The 23,600-nt window shown below is 39.1% G+C and overlaps 4 protein-coding genes and 2 pseudogenes across 8 annotated transcripts; 4 read left to right on the plus strand and 2 right to left on the minus strand.

Moving 5' to 3' along the window:
* Nucleotides 1-3,665: 3,665 nt before the first annotated feature.
* On the plus strand, nucleotides 3,666-5,124 carry LOC147928326 (uncharacterized; annotated as a pseudogene).
* Nucleotides 5,125-8,687: 3,563 nt separating this feature from the next.
* LOC104743744 (putative F-box protein At1g33020) lies at nucleotides 8,688-10,343 on the plus strand. The gene has a single exon (XM_087484061.1). The coding sequence runs from the start codon at nucleotides 8,713-8,715 to the stop codon at nucleotides 10,132-10,134; it is 1,422 nt and encodes a 473-aa protein (XP_087340187.1). The 5' UTR covers nucleotides 8,688-8,712; the 3' UTR covers nucleotides 10,135-10,343.
* An 866-nt stretch (nucleotides 10,344-11,209) lies between these two features.
* On the plus strand, nucleotides 11,210-16,740 carry LOC104743746 (metal tolerance protein A2 pseudogene; annotated as a pseudogene).
* On the minus strand, nucleotides 16,712-18,287 carry LOC104741895 (flavone 3'-O-methyltransferase OMT1). The gene is made up of 4 exons (XM_010462821.3): nucleotides 17,714-18,287; nucleotides 17,315-17,628; nucleotides 17,175-17,239; nucleotides 16,712-17,094 (listed from the first exon to the last, which is right to left on the minus strand). Exons 1-4 carry the CDS (start codon nucleotides 18,118-18,120, stop codon nucleotides 16,792-16,794), a joined length of 1,089 nt encoding a protein of 362 aa, XP_010461123.2. The 5' UTR covers nucleotides 18,121-18,287; the 3' UTR covers nucleotides 16,712-16,791.
* On the plus strand, nucleotides 18,134-19,506 carry LOC104741894 (nascent polypeptide-associated complex subunit alpha-like protein 5). The gene is made up of 4 exons (XM_010462820.3): nucleotides 18,134-18,290; nucleotides 18,355-18,439; nucleotides 18,690-18,820; nucleotides 18,934-19,506. Exons 1-4 carry the CDS (start codon nucleotides 18,222-18,224, stop codon nucleotides 19,282-19,284), a joined length of 636 nt encoding a protein of 211 aa, XP_010461122.1. The 5' UTR covers nucleotides 18,134-18,221; the 3' UTR covers nucleotides 19,285-19,506.
* On the minus strand, nucleotides 19,468-23,017 carry LOC104777322 (uncharacterized). Of its 5 annotated transcripts, none has more exons than XM_010462823.3 (7): nucleotides 22,291-22,709; nucleotides 20,960-22,138; nucleotides 20,637-20,872; nucleotides 20,260-20,415; nucleotides 20,015-20,177; nucleotides 19,778-19,888; nucleotides 19,468-19,647 (listed from the first exon to the last, which is right to left on the minus strand). In XM_010462823.3, the coding sequence occupies exons 1-5, from the start codon at nucleotides 22,523-22,525 to the stop codon at nucleotides 20,028-20,030; spliced, it is 1,956 nt and encodes a 651-aa protein (XP_010461125.1). In that variant the 5' UTR covers nucleotides 22,526-22,709; the 3' UTR covers nucleotides 19,468-19,647; nucleotides 19,778-19,888; nucleotides 20,015-20,027. The 5 variants fall into 5 exon arrangements, with proteins under 5 accessions (XP_010461125.1, XP_087340185.1, XP_010461124.1 ...); XM_087484059.1 differs by having other exon boundaries at nucleotides 20,260-20,350; nucleotides 22,291-22,692; XM_010462822.3 differs by having other exon boundaries at nucleotides 20,637-22,138; nucleotides 22,291-23,017.
* Between the last annotated feature and the right edge of the window lie 583 nt (nucleotides 23,018-23,600).

Below are 23,600 nucleotides of genomic sequence, written 5' to 3' on the forward strand. Positions count from 1 at the left end.
ATATGCAAGAATTGTGAGACTGATGGCTTTTATGCCACCAACAACTTCAACTGCCATGAAGATTAGCCAGAAGATTACGGCGGTTGAGGGTTTCTTCGTAGAGGTTGATCGATCTTTAATGTCGTGAATACAAAGACTGTTCAATGTCCAAGAAGAAACCTGAGCCGCCATGATCATTGGTCTGTGTCTCTTTAGCAGATGAAGTTAGTTGTGGTTATAAAGCCAACAGCTTTGTCATTCTCACATATGCGTCCCATATCCTTCCTTACTCTGAGCGCTCCGTTTGGCATATTCTGCAATTACTTCATATTTCAATACTTATAAACCTTAGAAGAATCAAGATATTATTTCATTTTGTCTCAGCTATAAACGGCTACGGATTTTATCGTTTTAACTTCTTGTATTTTTTTATTTGTCTACATACCATTTGATGAGTATAAAAAAAACTTGTGGATTTTACGATGCAGAGGATATTGAGGATCATTTCATGTTCAAGAAGAAGCTCTAAGATATTGAGGATCGCTTGTAGCACGGTCTATACGACATGGATGAAGGCATACTAGGTTAGAGTGATTAATATGTCAAGCTTTGCGACTAAAATCATCACCAAAAGGTTTCTTTCAGTGTACGTTGGGAGAAAACCAAAAGAAGAAGCAGAGTTACATTGACATTGTGCCAATTCTTTACTTTTGAACCAGCCTTTCTTTCAAACTCTTCTCAAAAACGCCAGAAGAAGAGTTTGGATTTAATCATCAGATGGGTGGCTTCACAATCCGTAGATATTTATTCTCACAGTAAATTTCCACATGCCATATCAGAACTCTAATGCTAAACCAAGAAGCATACTTGCCGTTTGGTGAGTTAACGATGTAGCTTGGACTGAAAGAAACATCAATGATTAAAAGTATAAGAGATGGAAATTGAATCCAAAAACCAATGAAACAATAAAGCCAATGCTTTTTGGAAACACCAATGAACAGTTGTTGACTATTGTAATAGTCTTTACAATTTTGTATTCAACGAACTCGTTGCTGATGCTTGGTGCTGTTAATTTCTTTGGGATTGTTTTCACTCTTTTGGTTCCTGAATCTAAAGGGAAGTGTCTTGACTCTTGAAGAGATTTCGAGAGAAGAAGAGGCGGTGGTAATGTGGCGGAGATGACTGTTCCGGTTTGATTTTTTTGGCATATGTATTTTGTAATATATGAAGTCCATTGAATAAAGATTTCTAGCTACTATAGAACACCATTGATCTTTCTGGAAACACAAATCATGAACATTGGTCTGTTGTTTAAGGCATCGGTTGTACCCAAACTTATCGAACAATGCCTTCACAAGTCAGCCATATTCCTCTGTTTTTGTCCAATGGTAAGGCGCTGTCAAGAAACCAACTCTCAGGGACTATTCTAAAGGACTCCCTTGAAGGGAATAGAGGGCTTTTGTGGTCTTCCTCTTGAGGAAAGTTTTCTTGTAATGAACAAGTTCCTGTAACTTTGTCTGATAACAATGGAAATTTTAGTATTGTCTCTCAACTACACATCATCAAACTGCAATTTCAATGTTATATATATAAACAGAAGAAAAACACACTCCAAGTTGAACCATACAAAGAGAAATAGTGAAATATCCTTATTACATATTCCCAACTCACAGCTTTTGAGTAATGGAATTTAAGTGGTGACTACACTAGTCTAATTTACCAAAAGAATAAACAACCAAAGCTGTCAAGTCACAAGTCTACTAATATATCTGACCCTTGTCTTTTTGCTAATGACACTATCCTTGAGTTTTACACACATATCAGTGTTGTTGATCCTTAATGTTCAAGGCTGGACAGTGTTTAAGGTTTTGAGAATCGTCTTTCAAAGGTGCCTGCTTCTTCTTCATCTGGAGAGTTGTTCTAGATGTTGGTAAAACAGACTTGCAAGCGCCAGGCTTTTGCTTAATCTTTCCTGTTTCATGAGCCTTCGATCTAGGGTTTTCAGAAAGTTTCATTGGTAGAGGAGATCTCGCTGCAATAGACTTATTGCAATCTTCTTCAGGCTTGTGTTGAATCTCTCCCGTTTCAAGAGGCTTAGATCTCTGATCATCTGTCTTGTCCAATACTTGAACAGAAGCATCAGGCTTGTGTTGTTTTAGATGAATCTTGGTTGGGATAGATGATATGGTAGTATTGTTGTCCCTCAAGTCAGATAATTTCACCAGACGTCGACGTTTCTTTGCCTGAACTGAAAAGGACTTGCGATCACCATAGATTTGTTTAATCTCTGAGGTTTTTTCCTGAGACCTAGATCGAGGTTCGTTGCAAGTAGAAGAGTTTCGTCCGCTGGAGTAAAAAAGAGTCTTCATCCATGAGTTGAACAAGAGATTAGCTTCCATTCGCAACTTAGGGTTTTCGTGGTCTCTCAGACTCGCCAACGGAGGGATCGCATTGGAATGACAAAGATCTTTGACAGAGAGATTCAAGCTCTGCTTCATGTATCGTAGAATATCAAAGCAGCGATCATCATCATGTGAATTCGCAGCCCTAATTGCAGAATATGCCAAACGGTGAAGATCAGATGATCTCTCCTCCGTTGCAATCGCAATCTTCGTCATCATCTTCTTCAAGTGTTCTTTCTGTTGAACGCTACAAACGTTGTTTGCTAGGGTTATTAAAACTCACACAAATTTGGATATCGGATTGTGGGAAGATAGAGAGAGAGAGAGGCTTTAGTCGTGTTCGTGTTGTATATCAGATGATACCCACTCCAAATAATAAATAGACTTCCTTTTATCCCAAGAAACTTAACTCAGGTAGTCTTCAACCGACTCGTCGCTGAGACAATATTTCCTTTTTTCTTCTTGAGGATAAATTCGTCAGATAATGTATTTTAACGTTTAACAACATCATAATCAGACTAGGAGGAGTACTTAAACATACACAAAAATCTTTCGTTGTTGCTTCATTAATTGCAGTTGTCAAGTTAATTTCCAATTTTTAAAAACTGGGTTATATTGTAATTTGATAATTGTTTGGGGAGATTTTTAGAATATAGTAGAAACACATGGGTATCACTGATATATAGTGAAACTTTTGCTGTGTTTTTTTTTCGTTGTTGTTGGAGAGAGATACACTGAAAAATCTGTGGACCTTTGATCAATGGGCGAGTCAATTCTATTCTTTTCAGTTCAATGGCGGATACTGGCACCGCTCATCATCGCTTTACTTTATGTATATTCCGATTTGTCTCGGGAAGTTTCTTTAAACCGTTCAACGTTAGCTACGACCACCGGCAAGAGGCGTATGCTCGTCTCCGCTGGAATTCACACTACCCTCGAGCCAGTCCTCAAGTAACTAATCTCTTTCACGGAACTTTATAAATTTCTATTGGGCTGAGTATTGTATATTGGGCTGAGTATTGTAGTAGATCGAATAACCGACTTTGTATAGTAGCTTGGTCAGCACGTCTAGGGTTTATCAAAGTTATCGAATCTTGTATATAAACACCGCAAGGCACCCGTGAATAACACACACAACATTCATTTAATCTTTACATGGTATCAGAGCATAGATCCTTTTAACTGATCTAGACTTCTAAATTTCTTTGAGTTTTTCGTTTCCACTAGTTTCTTCTTTCTGTTTCGTTTCTTGTTTGGAAGTTTCGAAAGTTTCTTTTTCGTACGATGGGGGACGACACTAAGAAGATTGTCGAAACCGGCATGACCGGTGATAAAGGTGTTGCTGTGTCACCTTACTTTGTGTTTGCTTCTGATAATCCAGGGGCGCTGATCACCTCGGTGCAACTGAAGGGTGATAATTATAACGAGTGGGTTACGGAGATGTTGAATGCTTTGTAAGCGAAGAGAAAAACGGGTTTCATTGACGGGACTCTGAAAAAGCCGTGTGAGGGACATGCGGATCTCGAATCATGGTTGAGTGTGAACTCAATGATAGTAGGGTGGTTGAGGACATCTATTGAGCCTAAGGTAAGATCGACGGTGACGCTCATCAATGATGCCCACAAGTTGTGGGAAAATTTGAGGGAACGGTTCTCAGTTGGGAACAAGGTGTGTGTTCATCAGTTGATAGCTAAACTGGCGGCATGTAAACAAGATGGGCAAGCGGTGATTGACTATTATGGACGACTTGCTAAGATGTGGGAAGAACTCCAAACCTATCGACCTCTACCGACGTGTACCTGTGGAGCAGCAGCAGCGTATGAAAAGGAGAGAGACAAAGAACGAGTTCATCAGTTCGTGATGGGACTAGATGAGTCAAGGTTTGGGCATGTCGTGACTGCCATCATTGAAGCGGACGTGTTGCCGGATCTCGGAAAGGCGTATAGCAAAGTTATTCGAGAAGAAGATAGACTGAACTCAGCTAAAGCTCGTGAACAACAACATGAAGCTGTTGGGTTTGTGACTCGCCTAGAGCAAGGAAACGGTGAATCAAGTGGAACTCGACGTGAGTCTCGTGACGGAGGTAATTTTGGAGTCCAAGGCTCTAGTGGAAACAGAGGACGTGATAGACTCTGTTCTCACTGTGGTAGAGCTGGGCATGAAAAGAACTCTTGTTGGCAGATTGTGGGTTATCCTGAATGGTTTTCAGAGAGAGACGGTAGAGGAGGACGTGGTCAATCACGAGGAGGTGGTCGCGGTGGTTATTTTGGTGGTCGTGGAAGAGGTCAAGTGAATGTTGCGTACGTAAAAAGCCCAAATCCTAATGCAGTCTCCGCGGACCTCACTCCGGAACAAATGTTGCATGCACTCTCGCTTTCGCATCACATGACGGGAGATTTGACAAACTAATCGGTAAGAAATACGGAGATGTGATCCTTGATACAGGAGCTTTGCATCACATGACGGGAGATTTGTCGGTGCTTTCAAATCTCCAAAACACTTCTCCATATACCATTGGTTTTGCAGATGGAAGTGTGACATTGTCAAAACAAACGGGCGTGTTTTGTTTGTTAGATCTTATTAGTTTATATGATGTGTTATATGTACCTGATTTGAATTGCACATTAGTATCGGTTTCAAAGCTTTTGAAGCATTCTAACTGTTTTGCCTTTTTCACCGATGTGATGTGTGTTTTAAAGGACAGGTTTTCGAGGATGCTGATTGGAGCCGGGAAAGAACGTGATGGAGTTTATTATTTTACGGATGTGCAAGCTGCTCGTGTAAACAAGACAGTTCGGAAAGTTGATGGAGTTTTGTGGCATCAGCGGTTAGGACATCCTTCGTTTTCCGTTTTATCTACTATGCCTTTGTTTTCCGGTGTTTCTGTTTCTGCTAGTCCAAGTCCATGTGAGACATGTTTTCGGGCTAAGCAAACTAGAGAGATGTTTTCTGATAGTATTAATAAAACAAGCGAGTGTTTTTCCCTAATTCATGTTGATGTTTGGGGTCCGTATCGTATTAAAGCCTCCAATGGCGCAGCTTATTTTTTGACAATCTTGGATGATTTTCCCCGAAGTGTGTGGACCTTTTTGTTGTTAGAAAAATCATAGGTTAAGAGTATTCTTCAAAACTTTTGTGCCTATTCGGGATAACAGTTTGGGAAGGCAGTTAAATTGGTTAGGAGCGATAATGGAACAGAGTTTCTTTGTCTGTCATCTTTTTTTAGGGAAAAATGTATTGTGCATCAAACGACTTGTGTGGGCACACCGCAATAGAATGGTAGACTGGAAAGAAAGCATCGTCATCTCCTCAATGTCGCAAGATCCTTGTTATTTCAAGCTCACTTGCCTACAAAATTTTGGGGAGAAACGGTCTTAACTACTGCACATGTTATCAATTTGACGCCAAAAAACTGCTTCATAATAAATGTCCGCATGAGGTGTTATTTGGACAACAACCGGTGTATGATGAATTGTGTTATGCACATAAGCAGATTCGGGACAAAGACAAGTTTGTTCCTCGTAGTAGAAAGTGTGCGTTTGTAGGGTATCCGTACGGTAAGTAAGGTTGGAAAACAATGAATTTTTTGTCTCTGGTGACGTAATATTCAAGGAGGATGAATTTCCCTTCTCTGCTCAGCCAGAACCAGAACTGCCTCATGATGTTATATTCGACACATGGGATACTGATTGGTTTGTCGATGGGTCAGCAACTATTGGAATCAGGGGGAGTGTTAGTAACACCAAAAACAGGGGAAATCCCCAGGATAGTGGTTTGGTTGGTAATGTTGTTGAACCAGAAGTAGAAGAAGTTAGTCCAGCCGAACTTGATGGTGTCATTCTCGAAGTTGGTCCCATTTTACCGTATTGTTCCTCGGCGGTTGTTGATGGTTCTACTGACCGAAACTCTGTTGTCTCGCAGCCCAAACCTGACATGGGACAGGGTAAACATGCGAAAATATCGTTTGTTCGTTTAAAAGATTATGTGTTATACAACGCAGTGGCAAGTAACTCCGCTAATCACGTTCTTCCCGACCTCTCCACCAGCGATTCTCGTGACACGGTCCAAGGTACATCTCTTTATCCCCTCACTGATTTTATCACTGATGCTCGGTTTTCATCTCGGCATCAGGCGTTTCTGGCAGCCGTTAGTGCAGCGGTTGAGCCATGAAGTTTTAAAGAGGCTATCAAAGATAAGCGTTGGACGAATGCTATGGGTAAAGAGGTCGGAGCTCTTGAAGAAACAAAAACATTTAGTGCCGCAGATTTGCCTCCCGGGAAGGTTGCACTTGATACAATGTGGGTCTATAGAATCAAGTATCACTCTAACGGGAGTATTGAACGTTATAAGGCATGACTTGTGGTGTTGGGAAATCGACAAGTTGCTGGTCAAGATTTTTCTGAAACCTTTGCACCGGTTGTCAATATGACAACGGTGAGAGCTTTGTTACGTCTTGTGGCTGCAAATAATTGGGAAGTGCATCAAATGGATGTGCACAATGCTTTTCTTCATGGTGATCTTCGCAAAGAGGTGTATATCAAGCTTCCGCAAGGTTTTACATTTTCATCTCCAAATAAATTACCTCGCTTACACAAAGCTCTTTACGGATTACGACAAGCTCTGAGATGTTGGTATGAGAAGCTATCTACGGCTCTCGCAAAGGCTGGTTTTGTTCAGTCTTATTCTGACTACTCTTTGTTCACCTACACACGTGGGAGTGTAGAGATTCGGGTCTTAGTTTATGTTGATGATCTTGTTGTTTGTGGTAATGATAGTGAGGCCATTCACAAATTTAAGAAATATCTTGGAGAGTGTTTTCATATGAAAGATTTGGGAAAACTTAAATATTTTCTCGGCATTGAGATTGCCCGCAACAAAGAAGGTTTTATGTTGACACAAAGGAAATATGCGTTGGATATTGTAAGTGAAACAGGATTGTTGGGTTCAAGGCCTGCTGCTACACCAATGGAACAAAACCATCACTTAGCTTCGGGTACTAGTCCTTTCATTCCAGAGCCAGCATCGTATCGAAGACTAGTCGGTCGTCTTATCTATCTTGCCAATACTCGACCTGATCTTTCTTATTCTGTTCACATCTTGTCACAATTTATGCAAAAGCTGCGGGAAAGGCATATGGATGCTGCGTTATGTGTAGTCTTGTATCTTAAAGGAACAGCAGGGCAAGGTATTTTACTCAGTTCTCGTTCAAACTTGCAACTCTCAGTTTATTGTGATGCCGATTGGGGTATGTGTCCGCTCTCTCGTCGTTCTTTAACCGCCTATGTTGCTTTGCTTGGTGGTTCTCCTATCTCTTGGAAGACTAAGAAACAAAAAGTGGTGTCGCAATCGTCTTGTGAAGCAGAGTATCGTGCAATGTCTATTGCCACACGTGAGATAATGTGGTTACGACAACTTCTTAAAGATTTGGGTTTTCAACCAAACGGACCTTCTCGTCTCATTTGTGACATTAAGTCTGCGCTTTATATTGCTACTAATCCCGTTTTTCATGAAAGAACAAAACATATCGAGATCGATTGTCATCGGGTACGTGATTCCATCAATAGTGGAGTTCTTACAACTGCACACATTGGTACTAAGGAGCAATTGGCTGATCTTTTGACTAAAGCTTTGGGGAAAGTTCAGTTTAGTAATCTAATGTCCAAGTTGGGCGTTTGTAATCTACACGCTCCATTTTGAAGGGGAGTATTGGGCTGAGTATTGTATATTGGGCCTCGGTAGTAGATTGAATAACCGACTTTGTATAGTAGCTTGGTCAGCACGTCTAGGGTTTATCAAAGTTGTCGAGTCTTGTATATAAACGCCGCAATGCACCCGTGAATAACACACACACAACATTCATTTAATCTTTACAATTTCAGTGGCTCGACAATTTCAGATTTTTTGTTCCTTGCTACTGATACTGGACCTAGTGGTTGGATCGTTAATGATCTTGAAATTGGTGTTTTTTTTTTTCAGATGTGGTCTGATCTCATTGAAAAAAAATTAGTGGGTTCCCACTGTGGCTGCGTGATATTCCTACAAAGAATCAAGTACAACTACAAGAAGAAGGAGTTGCAGAAGGAAAAAGGAAGAAGAAGAATCGTTGAGTACACGAAGTAGGAGTCGAAAGGAAAGAAGAGAAAGTCTTATGTTTTTGTGTTGTGGAAGAAGGTAAGAGCCCAACTGGGCCAGAAGCATGTCAAGGCCCAACTAATTGGACTTTGTTGTGTGTACTGTTTAATTAAGTAGGTTAAAACTCAAAACACTATAAATACGTAAGTTGTTGTAATGATGTTTATCAATTATGGAGATAGAGAGTTTCGAAGAGATAATGAATAGAGGAGAAAATTTGGATTCCATCCCGATTGATCTCGTTCTCGAGATATTCTCGAGATTGTCTGCAAAGTCAGTCGGGAGGTGTCGTTGCGTGTCGAAGCTATGGAGGTCCACACTTGTCCGTCCATATTTCACCGAGTTGTTCTTGACCAAGTCCACGGATCATCCACGTCTCTTATTTGGTGTCAAAAAACAGGGTGAGTGGCTCTTCTTCTCATCGCCTCAGCCTGATCATATTAATCTTTATGAGAAGTCGTCGTCGTCTCCTGTAGTAGCCGCAGCCGATTTTCATATGAAGTTTTCTGAAGACATAAGCCGACACGAATACGAATGTAGCTATGTTTCTGGTTTGATATTTTTTCGTCAAATGTGGATCCGAGAGGAGGGTCCGGGTCCACTGCGGGTGCTATGTAACCCTATCACGGGACAATATTCCATCTTACAACTGGTAACGTACAAAGAGATAAGAAGCCTTTTAGGGTTTGATCCGATTGACAAACAATTCAAGGTATTGCGCATGAGTTATGGATGCGTACACCATGTTCTGACATTAGGAACCGGAAAAATGAAGTGGAGGAAGATCCAATGTCCCTTAGCCCATTCTGAGCCTATAGGGAAAGAGATATGCGTCAATGGGGTTTTGTGTTACTTGTGTTACTTAGCTGAACCAATTGACGGAACACGGTCTTTGTTGATTGTTTGCTTTGATGTTAGATCTGAGAAATTTAAGTTTATTGACGCAAAATGCTTTGGTGATGAATTACCACAATTGATCAACTATAAGGGTAAATTAGGTGGGATTATTTGGAAGTGTAACTACATTGGTCCAAGGCGTACCCTTACCTTGTGTATGTTGGTTCTAAAGGATGCTGAGAAACAAGAATGGTCCAAATATGCCTACACTTTGCCGAAGAATCAATTCCGTGATTCCTACTACTTTTCTGTTGCTGGAGTTACTGCTAAAGGTGATATTGTTTTTTTGGACACCCTAACATCTAAACCGTTTTATGTTTTCTACTTTAATCCCGAAAGGAACACTATCCAACGCGTTGAAATCCTTGGTGACCATGAAGTGTTTGCCAAGCCGTGTCTAGTTTACGCCTTTGTAGACCATGTAGAGGATCTTAGTTTTAATATTATGAAGAAAAGATATGTTGCAACATCTATAAGCCCCCCACCGCCAGAGCAGAAACCTAACCCCACGAGCACAGAAGCATCGTCTAGAAAGGTTCATCATCATGTAAGGACCATTGCTCGCCCGCTACAAGATCGTCCATCGTTTGAGAGTATTAATAAATTTAATGCTTTGCATCGTTTAGATGATGATGAACAATTTACTACTGCTCGCCCGGGACAGAGTCGTAGTTTATTTGAGAGCATTAGCAAATTTGAAGCTCAGTCTCCTATGAATCTATAGTTGTCAAACCCTGTGAATGTGACACTTCTCAAAGGTTTCGCGTTGGCTTTTGTCACTCTCTTGACGTAGCATTTTGGTTTCTTCTGGTTATTGTGTTTATGTCTTATATGCTGGAACATTTATAAGCCCACTACCAGAACATAAGCTAGCGTATACCTATGAGCACAACAACATTGTCTAGAAAATATCATCAAGTGAGGACTTCAACATATAGTTCATCGTGTGATGGCGGTTCTTCACCTGCAACAAGAAACTTGTACGTTTCTTGACCCCCAAGTCAGCTAAAAGAGCTCTCTATTTGATACAAGCTGTTTGTATTCTTTATGTAAACATGATCAAGTTATCAAACAAGTTCTTTATAAGAAATTACGATTTTATATTCTAAGAAATTAAGTTTTTATATTCAAGTCAGAGCCATGACTGAAGTTGTCTTTATAACATTCATCAATCTCGTCCCACCAATTCAACGGCCCTTGAACCGTGAGAGTTGTTGAATGAAGGCCTATTTAATCTTTAGGATTGTACCTTAAAATCATGATGATGAATCGATAAACACAACAACAGGGCATAGATCATCGATGACATGTTCAGACGACAGTTTTAAGATGAGCTTAGCCATAGACCGCTCATGGCTCATCGTGTTCAGTGGAAACAGGGCAGGTGAGGATGGAGTAGCATGCAAGGAATCAAAGAAGCTGATTAACTAATCTTTAATCATGATGATTTAACTAATCTTTAATCATGATGATTTTTGTCTGAGTAGACATGAGAGAGAGAAGGATCATCGAATTTTCATGTTAACAAAACAGAATCACACTTAACTCTAACTCTTACGTTTATGCTCAACAAGTAGCATCATCGAATTGTCATGTTATCAAAACAAAATCACACTTCTCTAACTAATTACCTTTATTCTCAAAAGTAGCATCATCGAATTGTTATGTTGTCAAAGAGTAACTGAGTTACGTTCATGCACAAGAATTGGGATCATCAAATTTTCATGTTATCAAAGACAAACTGTGAGCTATATATACAATCGAAAGGGCCTCCCATGGAAACACAATTATGCTTTTTGCTTTCTCTCTCTCTGAACACACACCAAACTAGCTAGCGATTCAGTTAATCTCTTTTTTTTAATTGCTATGGAGATCCAGACAGTTGAATGAGAGATTGAAAGCCTTAGAGAAACTACTGCAGAGACAGAGAGGATCATGAGTTGTGGAGAGATCCCTTGCGGATATTACAGTGCCGAGGACACTGAGGACAACTCCATGTCCAAGAAGAAGCTCTCAGTTTCAATCATCCTGTGCTTATCTTCATGAACGTTGAAGTTGTTGGGGGCAAGAAAGCGCACAGCCTCGCCATTCTAACGGACGCGGCACATCTATCATCGGATGTTGTCTGCTTTGCTATTTCACTGTTTTTTTTTTTTTTTTTGAATAAAATGTAAAATTTATTCGAAAAAACTGTGTTAGATCAAGTGCAGCGTTATGTTAAGAGTTTTTGAAGTTTAAAACATGATTTTAGACTTTATAAATAGAAAAGATATGGTGTGTCCCGGCTATCTCGGCAAACGCAGTGCCGGCTTAAATGGGGGACAACCAGTGCGACTGCCCCGGGTCCACCAAATTAGGGGGCACAAAAAAAATTTCAGTTCTTGATATGTATCAAGTTATTTTTTTTTAAGTATAAGTTGACGAAAAAAAAACATGTTTGAGAGAATCCAAGTTTGATGAGTTAATGGGCCAAAATCAAAATTAAATTATTGGGCCAAATTGGTTTTGTTATTTATAGGATTTACGGTGATTGGTGGAAATAAGGAATCGGTGATCTTTGTCTTTTATGTTTACGTACGAAGCTTTTCATCTTCCCACCCCATTCACATGACCACAACACACAAGTCTCTTTTTTCCAACAAGCGATCTCCATAGCCGACTAGCCGTTAAGCAGCAGACAACAAGTTTTTGAGTAATGTTCTATTTGATTCTTGCTCTGCTTTTTTTCTAAACTAGTATTTTGTATTCTAATTTCTAAAATTGGAACTCGCTAATCACTAACAACTGTTTTTTTCAGGTTTATAATTGTTCATTTGTTCTTCTAGCATTCATAAAATCAGATTCATTCCCCAATAGCCCAGCCCCAAAATCCAGGTGTTATTCTTCTTTTTTCTTTGCATCTAGTTAAGATTGCATCATGCCAGGACAGAAACCGGGATGTCAAAAAAGAAAAAAAAAAAGAAAACAAGATGAATTGTTTGTTCAATCACTAAGAGGCTCTTTAGATAAATTTGTGACAAGAGCAAGTGCTAATGAAAATTCAGAATCTGGTAGTGCTAATGAAAATTCAGAATCTGGTGGTGGTGGTATAAATAATCCCGATGATAGTAGTTACTTGAGTGAGCATGATAATGTGGTTAATGCATATAATGTTGAAAGTTTAAATGTTTGTGAAAACCCAAATTCTCGTGTTGATATTTTTGATCCAAGGTATTGGGAAAACCTTGATAATAAAATGAGAGATGTGTTAGTTGAAAAAGGACCTCAAAGAGAATTGAGTCTTGTGTTTCCTTTAGATGCAAACAAGAGGGCGTTTCTCATATAATTATTATTCTAGGAAGCTGCGTAATGGGGAAACTAGTGACAGAAATTGGTTGGTTTACTCCAAACATGTGAACAAGGTTTATTGCTTTTGTTGCAAATTGTTTAAATCTAGAAATTGTTCAAATATGCTTGCTTTAGCTAATGATGGTTATAATGACTGGAAGCATCTTAGTGAGAGACTTAAAGATCATGAGAAAAGTGTAGAGCATATGAATAACATGAAAACTTGGAAAGAGCTGAAAGCTAGATTTGAGAAGAATCTCACAATTGATAAACCACTACAGAAAGAAATTGCTAAAGAGAAAGAACGTTGGAGGTTTGTCTTAGCTAGAATAATTGCTGCTGTAAAATTTCTTGCTAAAAGAAATCTAGCTTTTCGTGGAAAAAATGAAAAACTTTACCAAGATAACAATGGTAATTTCTTAGGTGCTATTGAAATGATTGCAGAATTTGATTTGATAATCCAAGATCATATTAGATGCATTCATAGTCATGAAATTCATTGTCATTATCTTGGTCATAATATTCAAAATGAGTTTATCTCTCTTTTGGCTCATAATGTTCAGCTTTCCATCGTTAAAACCATTAAAGAGTCTAGGTACTTTTCTGTCATTCTTGATTGCACACCGGATGTGAGCCATCAAGAGCAAATGACTTTGATAATTCGATGTGTGAAAATATCAAACAGAAAAGCAAGTGTAGAAGAGTACTTCTTAGAGTTTCTAAAGGTGGATGACACCACTGGTTTAGGTCTCTTTGATAAGATACTAGATGCTTTAAAGTCTCTTACTCTTGAGTTTGAGAATATTAGAGGTCAAGGTTATGATAATGGTTCTAACATGAAAGGAAAACATCAAGGTGTTCAAAAGCGATTACTTGATGTAAATCCAAAAGCTTTGTATATGTCGTGTGCTTGTCATAGTCTGAATCTTGTGGTTAGTGATATGGCTCATTCATGTGTAAAAGCTATTTCTTTCTTTGGAATTGTGCAACGCATATATGCATTATTTTCTAGTTCTTCTAAGAGATGGAAAATTTTGCTTGATCATGTTCCTTGCTTTACTGTAAAATCTTTGTGTAACACATGTTGGGAGAGTCGAATTAAAAGTGTCAAAGCTATTAGGTTCCAAGCTCCACAAGTAAGATCAGCTTTATTGGAATTATATGAGTCTTGTGATGATGCTATGACAAAGAGTGATGCTGAAAGTTTGATCATGACATTTGATAATTTTGAATTTATCCTTGGCATTGTTATTTGGTATGATATTTTGTTTGCCATTAACTCAGTGAGTAAGAATTTACAGTCTAAATCATTTTGCATTGATAATGCTTTAAAACAATTACAAGGTGTGTGTTTGTTTTTTGAGAAGTATAGACATGAAGGGTTTAGTTCTAGTTTGAGTATAGCTCAAACTATTGCTCGTGATATGGATGTAGATCCTATATTTCCACAGAAGCGTCGTGTTTTCAGAAAAAAACAGTTTGATGAAATTGGTTTGGATGAGGAAATACAATCTAGTGAAGATGTATTTAGAGTCAATTACTTTTTGGTTGTGGTGGACATGGCAATCACTTCGGTGAAGACCAGATTTGATCAAATGAAAACTTTTGAAAGTGTTTTTGGTTTCTTATTTGATTCGAAAAAGTTAAAGACATTACATGATAGTGGTTTACAAGAGCATTGCTGTAACTTATGCAAAACTTTTTCTCATGGTAACTTGTCGGATGTTGATTCTGATGATCTTTTTTTCAGAATTGAGAGTGCTTCAAACGACTTTACCTGATGTGTCAATGGAACCTACTGAAGTTCTTGAGTTTGTTGAAGATATTGGTTGTTATCCAAATGTTTCAATTGCATATAGAATCATGTTAACTATACCGGTGACAGTCGCTTCAGCGGAGAGAAGCTTTTCAAAACTAAAATTATTGAAAAATTATCTAAGATCTTCAATGTCTCAAGAAAGGTTGAATGGTTTAGCTATTTTGTGCATCGAAAAGAACATATTGGAGAGCATTGATACTGAAACTATTATTCATGATTTTGCATCGACTAAAACTCGTAAAAATAGGATTTTGTGATCCTTTATATCTTTCAAGAATGAGTATTGGCTTCTGTTTTTTTTTTCAAGTGTGAAAGGATGTGAAAGTTTACATATATGGAGATGGAAAGGATAAAACAAGCTTACAAGGCCAGCTAGAAGCAGAGGAGAGCACAAAGTTACAAGAAAAGCAAGGAAAGGAGAGCACACTCGAAATTTATCTTTTTTGTGTGACTGTTTATTTACATCTGTTGGAGGAAAAATTGCAAAATGACATTGTTGTTGCTTTCTTTTTGTAAACGTTCTTTTATCTTTTGCTATCCTTTTGTGAACAACTTTTTTTTATGTGTAATAGATGTTCTGTTCTGTTTTTTGCCCCGGGGTCTCTATAATGCTCAAGTCGGCACTGTGCAAACGCGAGGCTAGCCATCGCTCCATGCAGCCAGCAAATTTTTCTGTGGGTGGTAGTGAAAGCAGCCTATTACGGACTTGTCTGTAAAGGCGTTTAACAAGCAGAGTGGAGGGTACCGGTGTCTCCCCATGACGGCGGTTGTTTCGCTCTTTCCAGAGGAAGTGTAATGAAGCCTGGAAAACATAACGCAACAAAAACAGAATAGGGATCCCCAACGAAGTATCCCCGAGAAGAGACATGTTGGTTTCCCAATCTGTAGAGAAACGTTGTGCAAGAAGGCTTGAGGTGAGGCCTGTCCATACATCTGTCGAGTAGGAGCAAGTGAAAAACAGATGATTGCGGGTTTCTTGTGGTGCACCGCATAAAGAGCAAGAGATATCTATCCGAGCGTTCCAGTGTAGCATGCGATCTCCTGTGGCCAGGCGGTTTTGTGCGGCCACCCAAACCATAAAAGAGTATTTGGGCGTGGCATGTGAGAACCATACACCAGTAGTCCACGGCTTCCTTTGACCAGAGATCCGGGTATGTTCCCACGTTTCTTGAGTGCTAAACTTCGCCTTGAAAACATCCCCTTTCCCTTTCCACAGGACTACATCCTCTGCTTCTACTCGTCCTCTGTTTCGAACATTGTCTAAGGCTGTTTCCATTTGATTCAAGTAATCCACGCGATGGTGTCTCGGTCGATGAGTGAGAGCCTCCGCAACAGTAGCATGGAGTGCGATTCCCATGTCAATACTTCCCCTCAGGCCTGCAATATTAATCAAGCATCCCAGCGATGACCAATATTTCACTGTTTTCGTTATACGCATCAAGGTGGGAGGCAACACCAAACCGGACCTACGGATACTTCAGAATCGAGGTTCTTGCCATTTTTGCTTCCATCCTGCTTACTTGGGCTCTCAATGTGTGGATTGTGTGTGAAGCAATCAGAAGGCTCTGCCACCAGAACAGAGAAATCAAAGGCCCTCTTATGTTTGGAGTTGCTTGCTTTGGAGTCATCGTCAACTCCGTAATGGTCTTCCTTCTTGGCCATGGTCATCACGGACACTCCCATGATCATGGTCATGATCACCATACGGAGGAGGATACGGAGGCCGAGGGAGAAACAATGAATATAAATGTACTAGGAGCATATCTTCATGTTATTGGAGATCTACTCCAGAATGTAGGAGTGATGATAAGTGTTGGACTTATCTGGTGGAAGCCAAAACTGAAGATCATCGATCTCATCTGTACATTCATCTTCTCTGTACTGGCTTTGGTAAGAACCTTGAGTACCACGCGGAAGCTACTTGACATTCTGATGGAGACTGCTCCAAGAGAGATCGATCCTAGTAGACTCTCCGCAGGTCTATGCGACATGGATGAAGTAACGGCGGTCCACGAGCTTCATATATGGTCTATAACAGTCGGGAAAGTCTCTCTATCCTGTCATGTTAGGATCAAGCCTGATGCAGACACAGACGCTACGCTTGACAAGGTGATTGAGTATATTAAGAGAGAGCATAAAATCAATCATGTAACTATTCAAGTAGAGAGGGAACAGAACCCTTAATTAGTTCTGACTCTGTATATATTTAATCAATAATAATAATAATAATACATATCACTCGTTCTTGTGGAACTCTACAACTGAGAAACACAGAGATGTAAATGGAACTTGCACACTAGAAAATCCAGCGAGACGAGCTAAAGTCTCGAATTCTTTCTTTGTTCTTTCTTTCCCTGATGGGTTCATGTTCATCATGAACAACTCAAACTGAAACAAGCTTCTGTCTAAGAGAGTGTCTCCGGGTAGATCCGGGATTACCATATCCACCACAATCACCTTCCCGTTTGAAGGTAAGGATTGATAACAGTTGGTAAGTATCTTCAGGCAATGCTCATTGTCCCAACTATGGAGCATCCACTGTTGTAAGTTGTAACAAAAAACAATGTTATCCTTTTAAAGTATATGATTATGTTAAGACTTGATTGATAAAAGCATACCTTCATGAAAATGGCTTCTCCTTTAGGAATGTTTGTAAACATTTCTCCAGCAATATTCTCAATTCCTACAATATATGACCTTGAGAACATTTACAATACAACAGAAACTTTGGCGAGAACTTGTATGTACATGTATATACCTGGAGAAGCTGATGAAGTGTTGATTACAAAGGGTAAATCAAAGTTAACAGCTTTGATGATGTGAGGATGCTTAGAGATGATTCTACTGAGAATAGAGCCATCTCCACCACCAACATCAACCAACGACTTCACACCATCGAATCCATTGTAATTCTTCAGAAACTCTTCCATGAATACTTCATTGAAACCTTTCATAGAGCTTTGAAACACTTCTCTGAATCTTGAATCTCTTCCTACAAATTCAACCGCGCTCGAACCATGAGTTTTGTTGAATGGAATCCCTCCCTCAAGAACAGAATCTTTAACTTTGTACCTTTTAATGGTTAAATACAACATCAGTCAGAGATCATAACGTTTTTAAACTCGTAAATGAGTTAGGATGTTGTTAATGATTTTACCACATATCAATCAAGACCTTGTCCTGAAAAAGATTCACCAACGGAGCCAACGAGCCACCTCCATATTGGTTCTTGGTGAAGTACTTGGCCACAGGAGCTAAGCCATAGAACGCACATGGCTCACCGTGGTCAGTAGAAACAGAACATGTGAGTATAGAGTAGCTCGTAAGAAAACGAAGAATCCGATCAACCAAGCTTGAATCATGATGTGTTGTTTGTGTCTGATTAGACAAGAACGACACGATCTGAGAAGCAGAGGAAGGGCCAGACTCGGATAATATGTCGAAGAGGCCAAGATCTATAGCTGTTTTCAGAACCATGGGAAGAACAGAGGAGCTCGATAAGATCATTGCATACAAAGATAGGTTTTGTTCTTCCATTTTCTGATTCTCGTTGCTGCTTACCATTGGCCACTGCACTAAGTCACTTTCACTATTTGTTATCTTTTGTCACACACTCTGATAAAAAAGGTCCTAGGCTTCTAGCTGCGCGAAGAAGAAGAAGAAAGATGCCAGGAGCAATTGTGGAGGAAGAGAAATCGCAGATTGAATCCATCAAAGAGCAATTGAAACTCGAGGTTTTTTTTTTTTTTGCGATTTTGATATTGTCGAATTTGATAAATGGTTTGTGGTGGAAAACAGAAGGAAGATTATGTTTTCGTGGAGATTGTGAAAGATGGAGATGAGGAAGACGACGAAGATGACGAAGACGATGAGGACTTCGGAGGTAAATTGCTCGTTCGTTTGATTTTGAGATATGTATTGTTTTTGTTTTGTTAGTATATACATATATAGACATCTTCTAGGGTTTTGGAAATGAGGTTTCCAGTAAAAACTCACTTTTTACTGGAAATTGTTGAAACTTTGAGGTTCTTAAAGCCCTTGCTTCTCTGTTATTGAATTGTGGAACACTTTAATTGAATTGCGCAGTTATAGTGATGGTTTTGTGTGTTTGTTATCATGTTATGGCTGTGTAGGTGAAGAAGAAGGTGGAAATGAGTATTCAAAGCCAAGTAGAAGCGAGAAGAAAAGTCGCAAAGCTCTTCTAAAGCTTGGCATGAAACCTATCTCAGATGTCAGCAGCGTGGAATTTCGAAGAGCCAAGAATGTAAAAGAATACTTCTGACAACAAAACTCTCATATCTCTTTCTTTTTTTTTTTTTTTTTTTGTTCTATAATTTATGAAGGTTTGATTTGTGGGAAATGTTGCATTTCTATCAGGTGTTTTATGTCATCTCGAACCCAGTTGTTTACAAGAGTCCCAATGCTGACACTTATGTCTTTTTTGGAGAGGCTAAGCTCGACGATCTGAGCTCTCAGCTACAAACTCAGGCTGCTCAGAGGTTCAAGACGCTTGACATGACATCCATGCTACCTAATGATGCTTCTCAAGCTTCCATGGCTCCACTAGCAGAGGAAGAAGACGAAGATGATGTTGATGACGGAGGCTTTGAAGCCGGAGACATTGATATTGTTATGACCCAAGCAGGTATCTCTAAGGCCAAAGCCGTGAAAGCTCTAAAGGCCAATGATGGAGATATCGTTTCAGCCATTATGGAACTCACCCCTTAGGGTTTTTTAAGCTGCAAAGCCACAACAACATTGTTCTTTTGCTAGTGTTTAGTTGTTACTTGTCCCTGCTACCATTGGTTTGGAACATTACCGATTCCCTTTCTTTTTTTTACTGCTTTTTCTTCTTAATTTTTTAGGTCATTTTCTCTCGACTTTAATCAAAGTATGTTTAATTTGGGGTCATTTTAATCAAAGTATGTTTAAAAGGTACTATATAACAAAGAGTGTGATGACGTAGTATTTAAGAAAAGAGTTACAATGGTTTGTTTATACATCTGATAATCAAATAAACAGAACCATAACAAGAAAACATTACGATCTTCACCAAACAAAAAGGCTCCACGTCCAAACAGTAGCCTGGTTCTGATAAGAAAAAGAAGACAAATGTACTCAGCAATGATTCTGAAAGTGAAGTAGCAATGAAAATTAGTAATCAATTCATTCTCTTGAATCGACATGGCCATAAAATAAAATAAAGGAAGAGAGCACTAACTTCATCCTTATGTGTCAGCTACTTCATAGGAAAAAGATTTCAATGCCCTATATAGTCTCCATCCAGAAATTGGAGATCTTGAGGCTCTTCTTTGATATTTTACAAGCCAACCTGCAAAATCAAAAAGCAAACCTTGGGCAAGCCTTACCAATCTGACATGTAACTGCCCTTCACAGTACATTCTGAATTTAAAGTTTCAAGGATGAAGAGTGGGTATTAAGGATGATTTGATGACACCTTTCTAATATCCTCAAAGATTTGGATTCGAAATAGAAGTCTCGTATACCATCAAACACCTGTCTGCTTCAGCCTTCAGCCATAAGCTTTTATAGAACAGTGCATGTTGGTTAATCTGCTCCTCGCTTTGATGATTCTGTTGGTAACCACTTGTAGCCACAACCTGCACAAATTATCAAACCGACGGTCTACCTCCCACTAAACGAAAAAAATAACAGCTTAATTATGGAGAAAAAAGACCATACCTGACCAAAGCTGTTATCTTTGGTCGCACCATATTGATACAAACGAGAATCTGGGACCGTCTCTCTTGAAACCACAGAGTATTTATCCTTCCTTTTCACATCAAGGTCGACAGTCATATTGTTTGCCGTTTGAAGCTGAAGGTCTCTAATCGATAGCTAATAGAGAGAAGGATTTGGAATCATGGTGAACCGTTAAAAAAAAAGTTGACGCATTAACACAATATCATTTTTGTAAATTCTACAAGACATGATGCTATTTCTTGTTAAGCTTGAATAAAACATGTTCTACGAGAAAGTAATGGGCTTCCAAATTCAATAAAATCTCATGTGGCTTAAGCTAGAAATATGTACACATAAAAACAGTTAGAACAACATACCTTACTCTTGTTAGGTAACAGCTTTAGATCATATGAATTACGTCGTGCAACACTTTGATTCCCAGCATGTTCCTGAATGTTGTTTTTGATGTACAAGTTGAGATTATGTACAGTACTGTTAACGAGATCAAGCTCTTCCGCATTTGGTGAATCTGAACCATGTGCAAGCGTTAGTAACTCTGACAGTCCATGCATCGTTGTAAGTAGTTTCTTCACATCCATTTTTGGAGATGGGCCTGGTAAAGCATTCATATCGCTTGATGATGAACTTGCTGCAGCTTCTACAACATGAAATGGAAGAGGATGCTTAAAATCTTTGTTACCCTTTACTGAAAATGTAGGATTTGGCTCCACTGCAAACCACTTAGTAGACCCAAAGTTACTCTCCGCCTTCGGAGATATAAGTGAAGAACTTCCACGTGACATGTTGGGAAGAACACGTTCCACATATACTGGGGATTGTGCTAAGTCTGCATCTACTACACTATGGTCCCTGTAAGGACTTGGAAGATATAAACCGGCAGTATTCCCCACTAACGATAAATCATCTGCAGCTTGGTTCTTCTCATAGTCATATGCTTTCGGTTTAGTATCTGCAAGAGAGAACTGACGGGCCAATGGATTCAACCTCCGCTGACCATGACATTTGTTGCTGGAGCTTCCTGGTTTTGCATACTCAGTATATCCAGCGTCAGATTCAATCCACGGATTGTATGAAGATGTTGAATTTAAATCACGACCACCATATCGACTCTTAAGTATATGGCCAACTTCTCCAGAAGATGTCACCGCCTTGACCTTATTTAGTGACTTATCATCTAAAGAAATAAGAGCAATTCCATTTGTCTCAAAGGCTCCTTGCTTCTCATGAACAGAAGGACTTAGTTTTGCACTAGAGGGAACAAAGACAGGGGCCAAAGGATCCAACCTTTTAGATGGTTGGAACTCATTTCTAGAATCAGACACGCTCACAGTCTTGGAAACACTATCACTAGATACAAAACCGAAAATTTCATCCACATCGTGAGTCAAGACGCTTGTCCTTCTTGCTGCATCATTGCTTCCATCTTCAGTAGGATCAGTTAAGTTAAACTCTCCAGACGATGATGGAAAAGTTGAAGACAGAGACTTCTTCAAAGACGAAGAAGACGAGGAACCATTCTCATCACATTTTTCGAGTTTCTTCTTAGAATTAGATGGTATAAACTGAGGTGCCAAGGGGTTCAATCTACGAAACCCACTAAGATCATCAGTAGAACGTCTAGAAGTCTTGTGAGAATGCATTCCTTTCCAGCAAGGAGAGTCTTCCTCAGAGTCATCTTGATCAGACTCTATAGAAGTTTTCTCAGACCTGACTGGTGTTGTGTTGATACAGGACAGACCCAGCTTGACATCATTAGAGGACTCAATCAATACCTCAGGCAACAGTTTCGATAAAACTGGATTAGGGTTTACCAAAACCTTCCCAGAGCAAGCTATCTTGTCCACCAAAAACAATCCTTCTGCAAAAACTCGAAAGTGTCACATAACAGTGATAGCCTCTACAAGATACCAAAATCTCTCTATCCATACTTATCCCTCTATCCAAACACAAATACCATTAAAAAAAATTTCACAAACACGAGGGGAAGAGGAAGAGAGTCTAAGAAGATACCTTTGGTAGGCTCAACATCGCGAGACAAGTTAGATAAGGAATCATCATCACCGACGCCACTTCTCTGATCATCAGAGGATAAGAAGGAAAGGTCTAAAGTGTAATCGCCCCAGATGGAATCGTCGTGTTCAGATTTGAGAGAAATGGTCGAAGAAGATGAACCAATTGCGCAAGGTCTAGCGGAAGGTGAGAGACCGGTTCGTAAACCATCAATTCCTTGACTACACTGCTTCATCTTCTCCTTTCTTCTCTGTGTTGTCGGTAAAAGGAAGAAATGGTGATAAAGAACGAAGAAGGGAAGGGATTTTTTCCAGGTTTCTTCTTCACCTTCCCCCTCCTCCCCTTTAGCTTGCGAAAGGACGAAGTTTTTTTTTTTTTTGTTTCTTCAGGTCAAGTCCGATTAAAAAAAAAAAGATGTCGTTCTCTGTTTACTTGTCAAAATTTCAGATTAGGACGGATACTTTTTACGATTTTACATATTCAACCTTTTACATTTTATCATATTTTTTATCTGTCCTTATACTTCTCTTTTCTTTTGAAATGTTACACAAATATAATTTATAAAAATTTATGTCAAGTTTCTTGTTAATGTATCTGTGAAATGTTACGTAGAAATGTGTAGTACAAAATGGGTTTGCGGGAGAAAAAAAAAAAAAAAAAAGCGAGAGGTCAAATGGTAAGAGACCAAGACTTATCCAAATCGGTTATACTTATGAGTTATAACAATGGTGTTTTAACTAAACGTCTTGAATATTGATATATAGAAAATATAAAATTTGTGAGTGATTCATTATAACGGATTACATTCACTCACAGTAAAAATGTTTGGAGGACGATAAGCTTGCCCAATGTGTCTATATATATAATAGCTAAGAGAATCATGTCCCAAGCTACCTTGGATGTCTTCCTTTGTGGCTTAAGCAAATTGTAGATATGGAGGAACAAACTTTGTACTCGGTATTGAATATGGTTTTGTTGTGCGAAAAGAATGAAACAGATACGATAAATATAAGTGTTCCTTTTATATGTAACCAAAACAGCAAACTAAACATAAGATACAGACATGTACATTCAGCTACTAAAGCAAGGCAATCTTCATAACTTAATACACACAATAAGTTCTTATTTCCAATCATTGGCATTGCAATTGGTCTGATAGGTTAAAAGCTTTTGCCTCTTTTATGATAGATTCTTAAATAACACATCACCATTTTCATAAGGATTAGTAGCCGTAGAACTTTTAAAAAAGTAGTCATCTAAAAGCCCCCTTAGCCGAGTTGGGAGAAGAGAAAATATATTAGCCGCTGCAT

Source organism: Camelina sativa, chromosome 14 (genome assembly GCF_030686135.1).
Source record: "Camelina sativa cultivar CO46 ecotype springtype chromosome 14, ASM3068613v1".
Classification (NCBI taxonomy): Eukaryota; Viridiplantae; Streptophyta; class Magnoliopsida; order Brassicales; family Brassicaceae; genus Camelina; species Camelina sativa.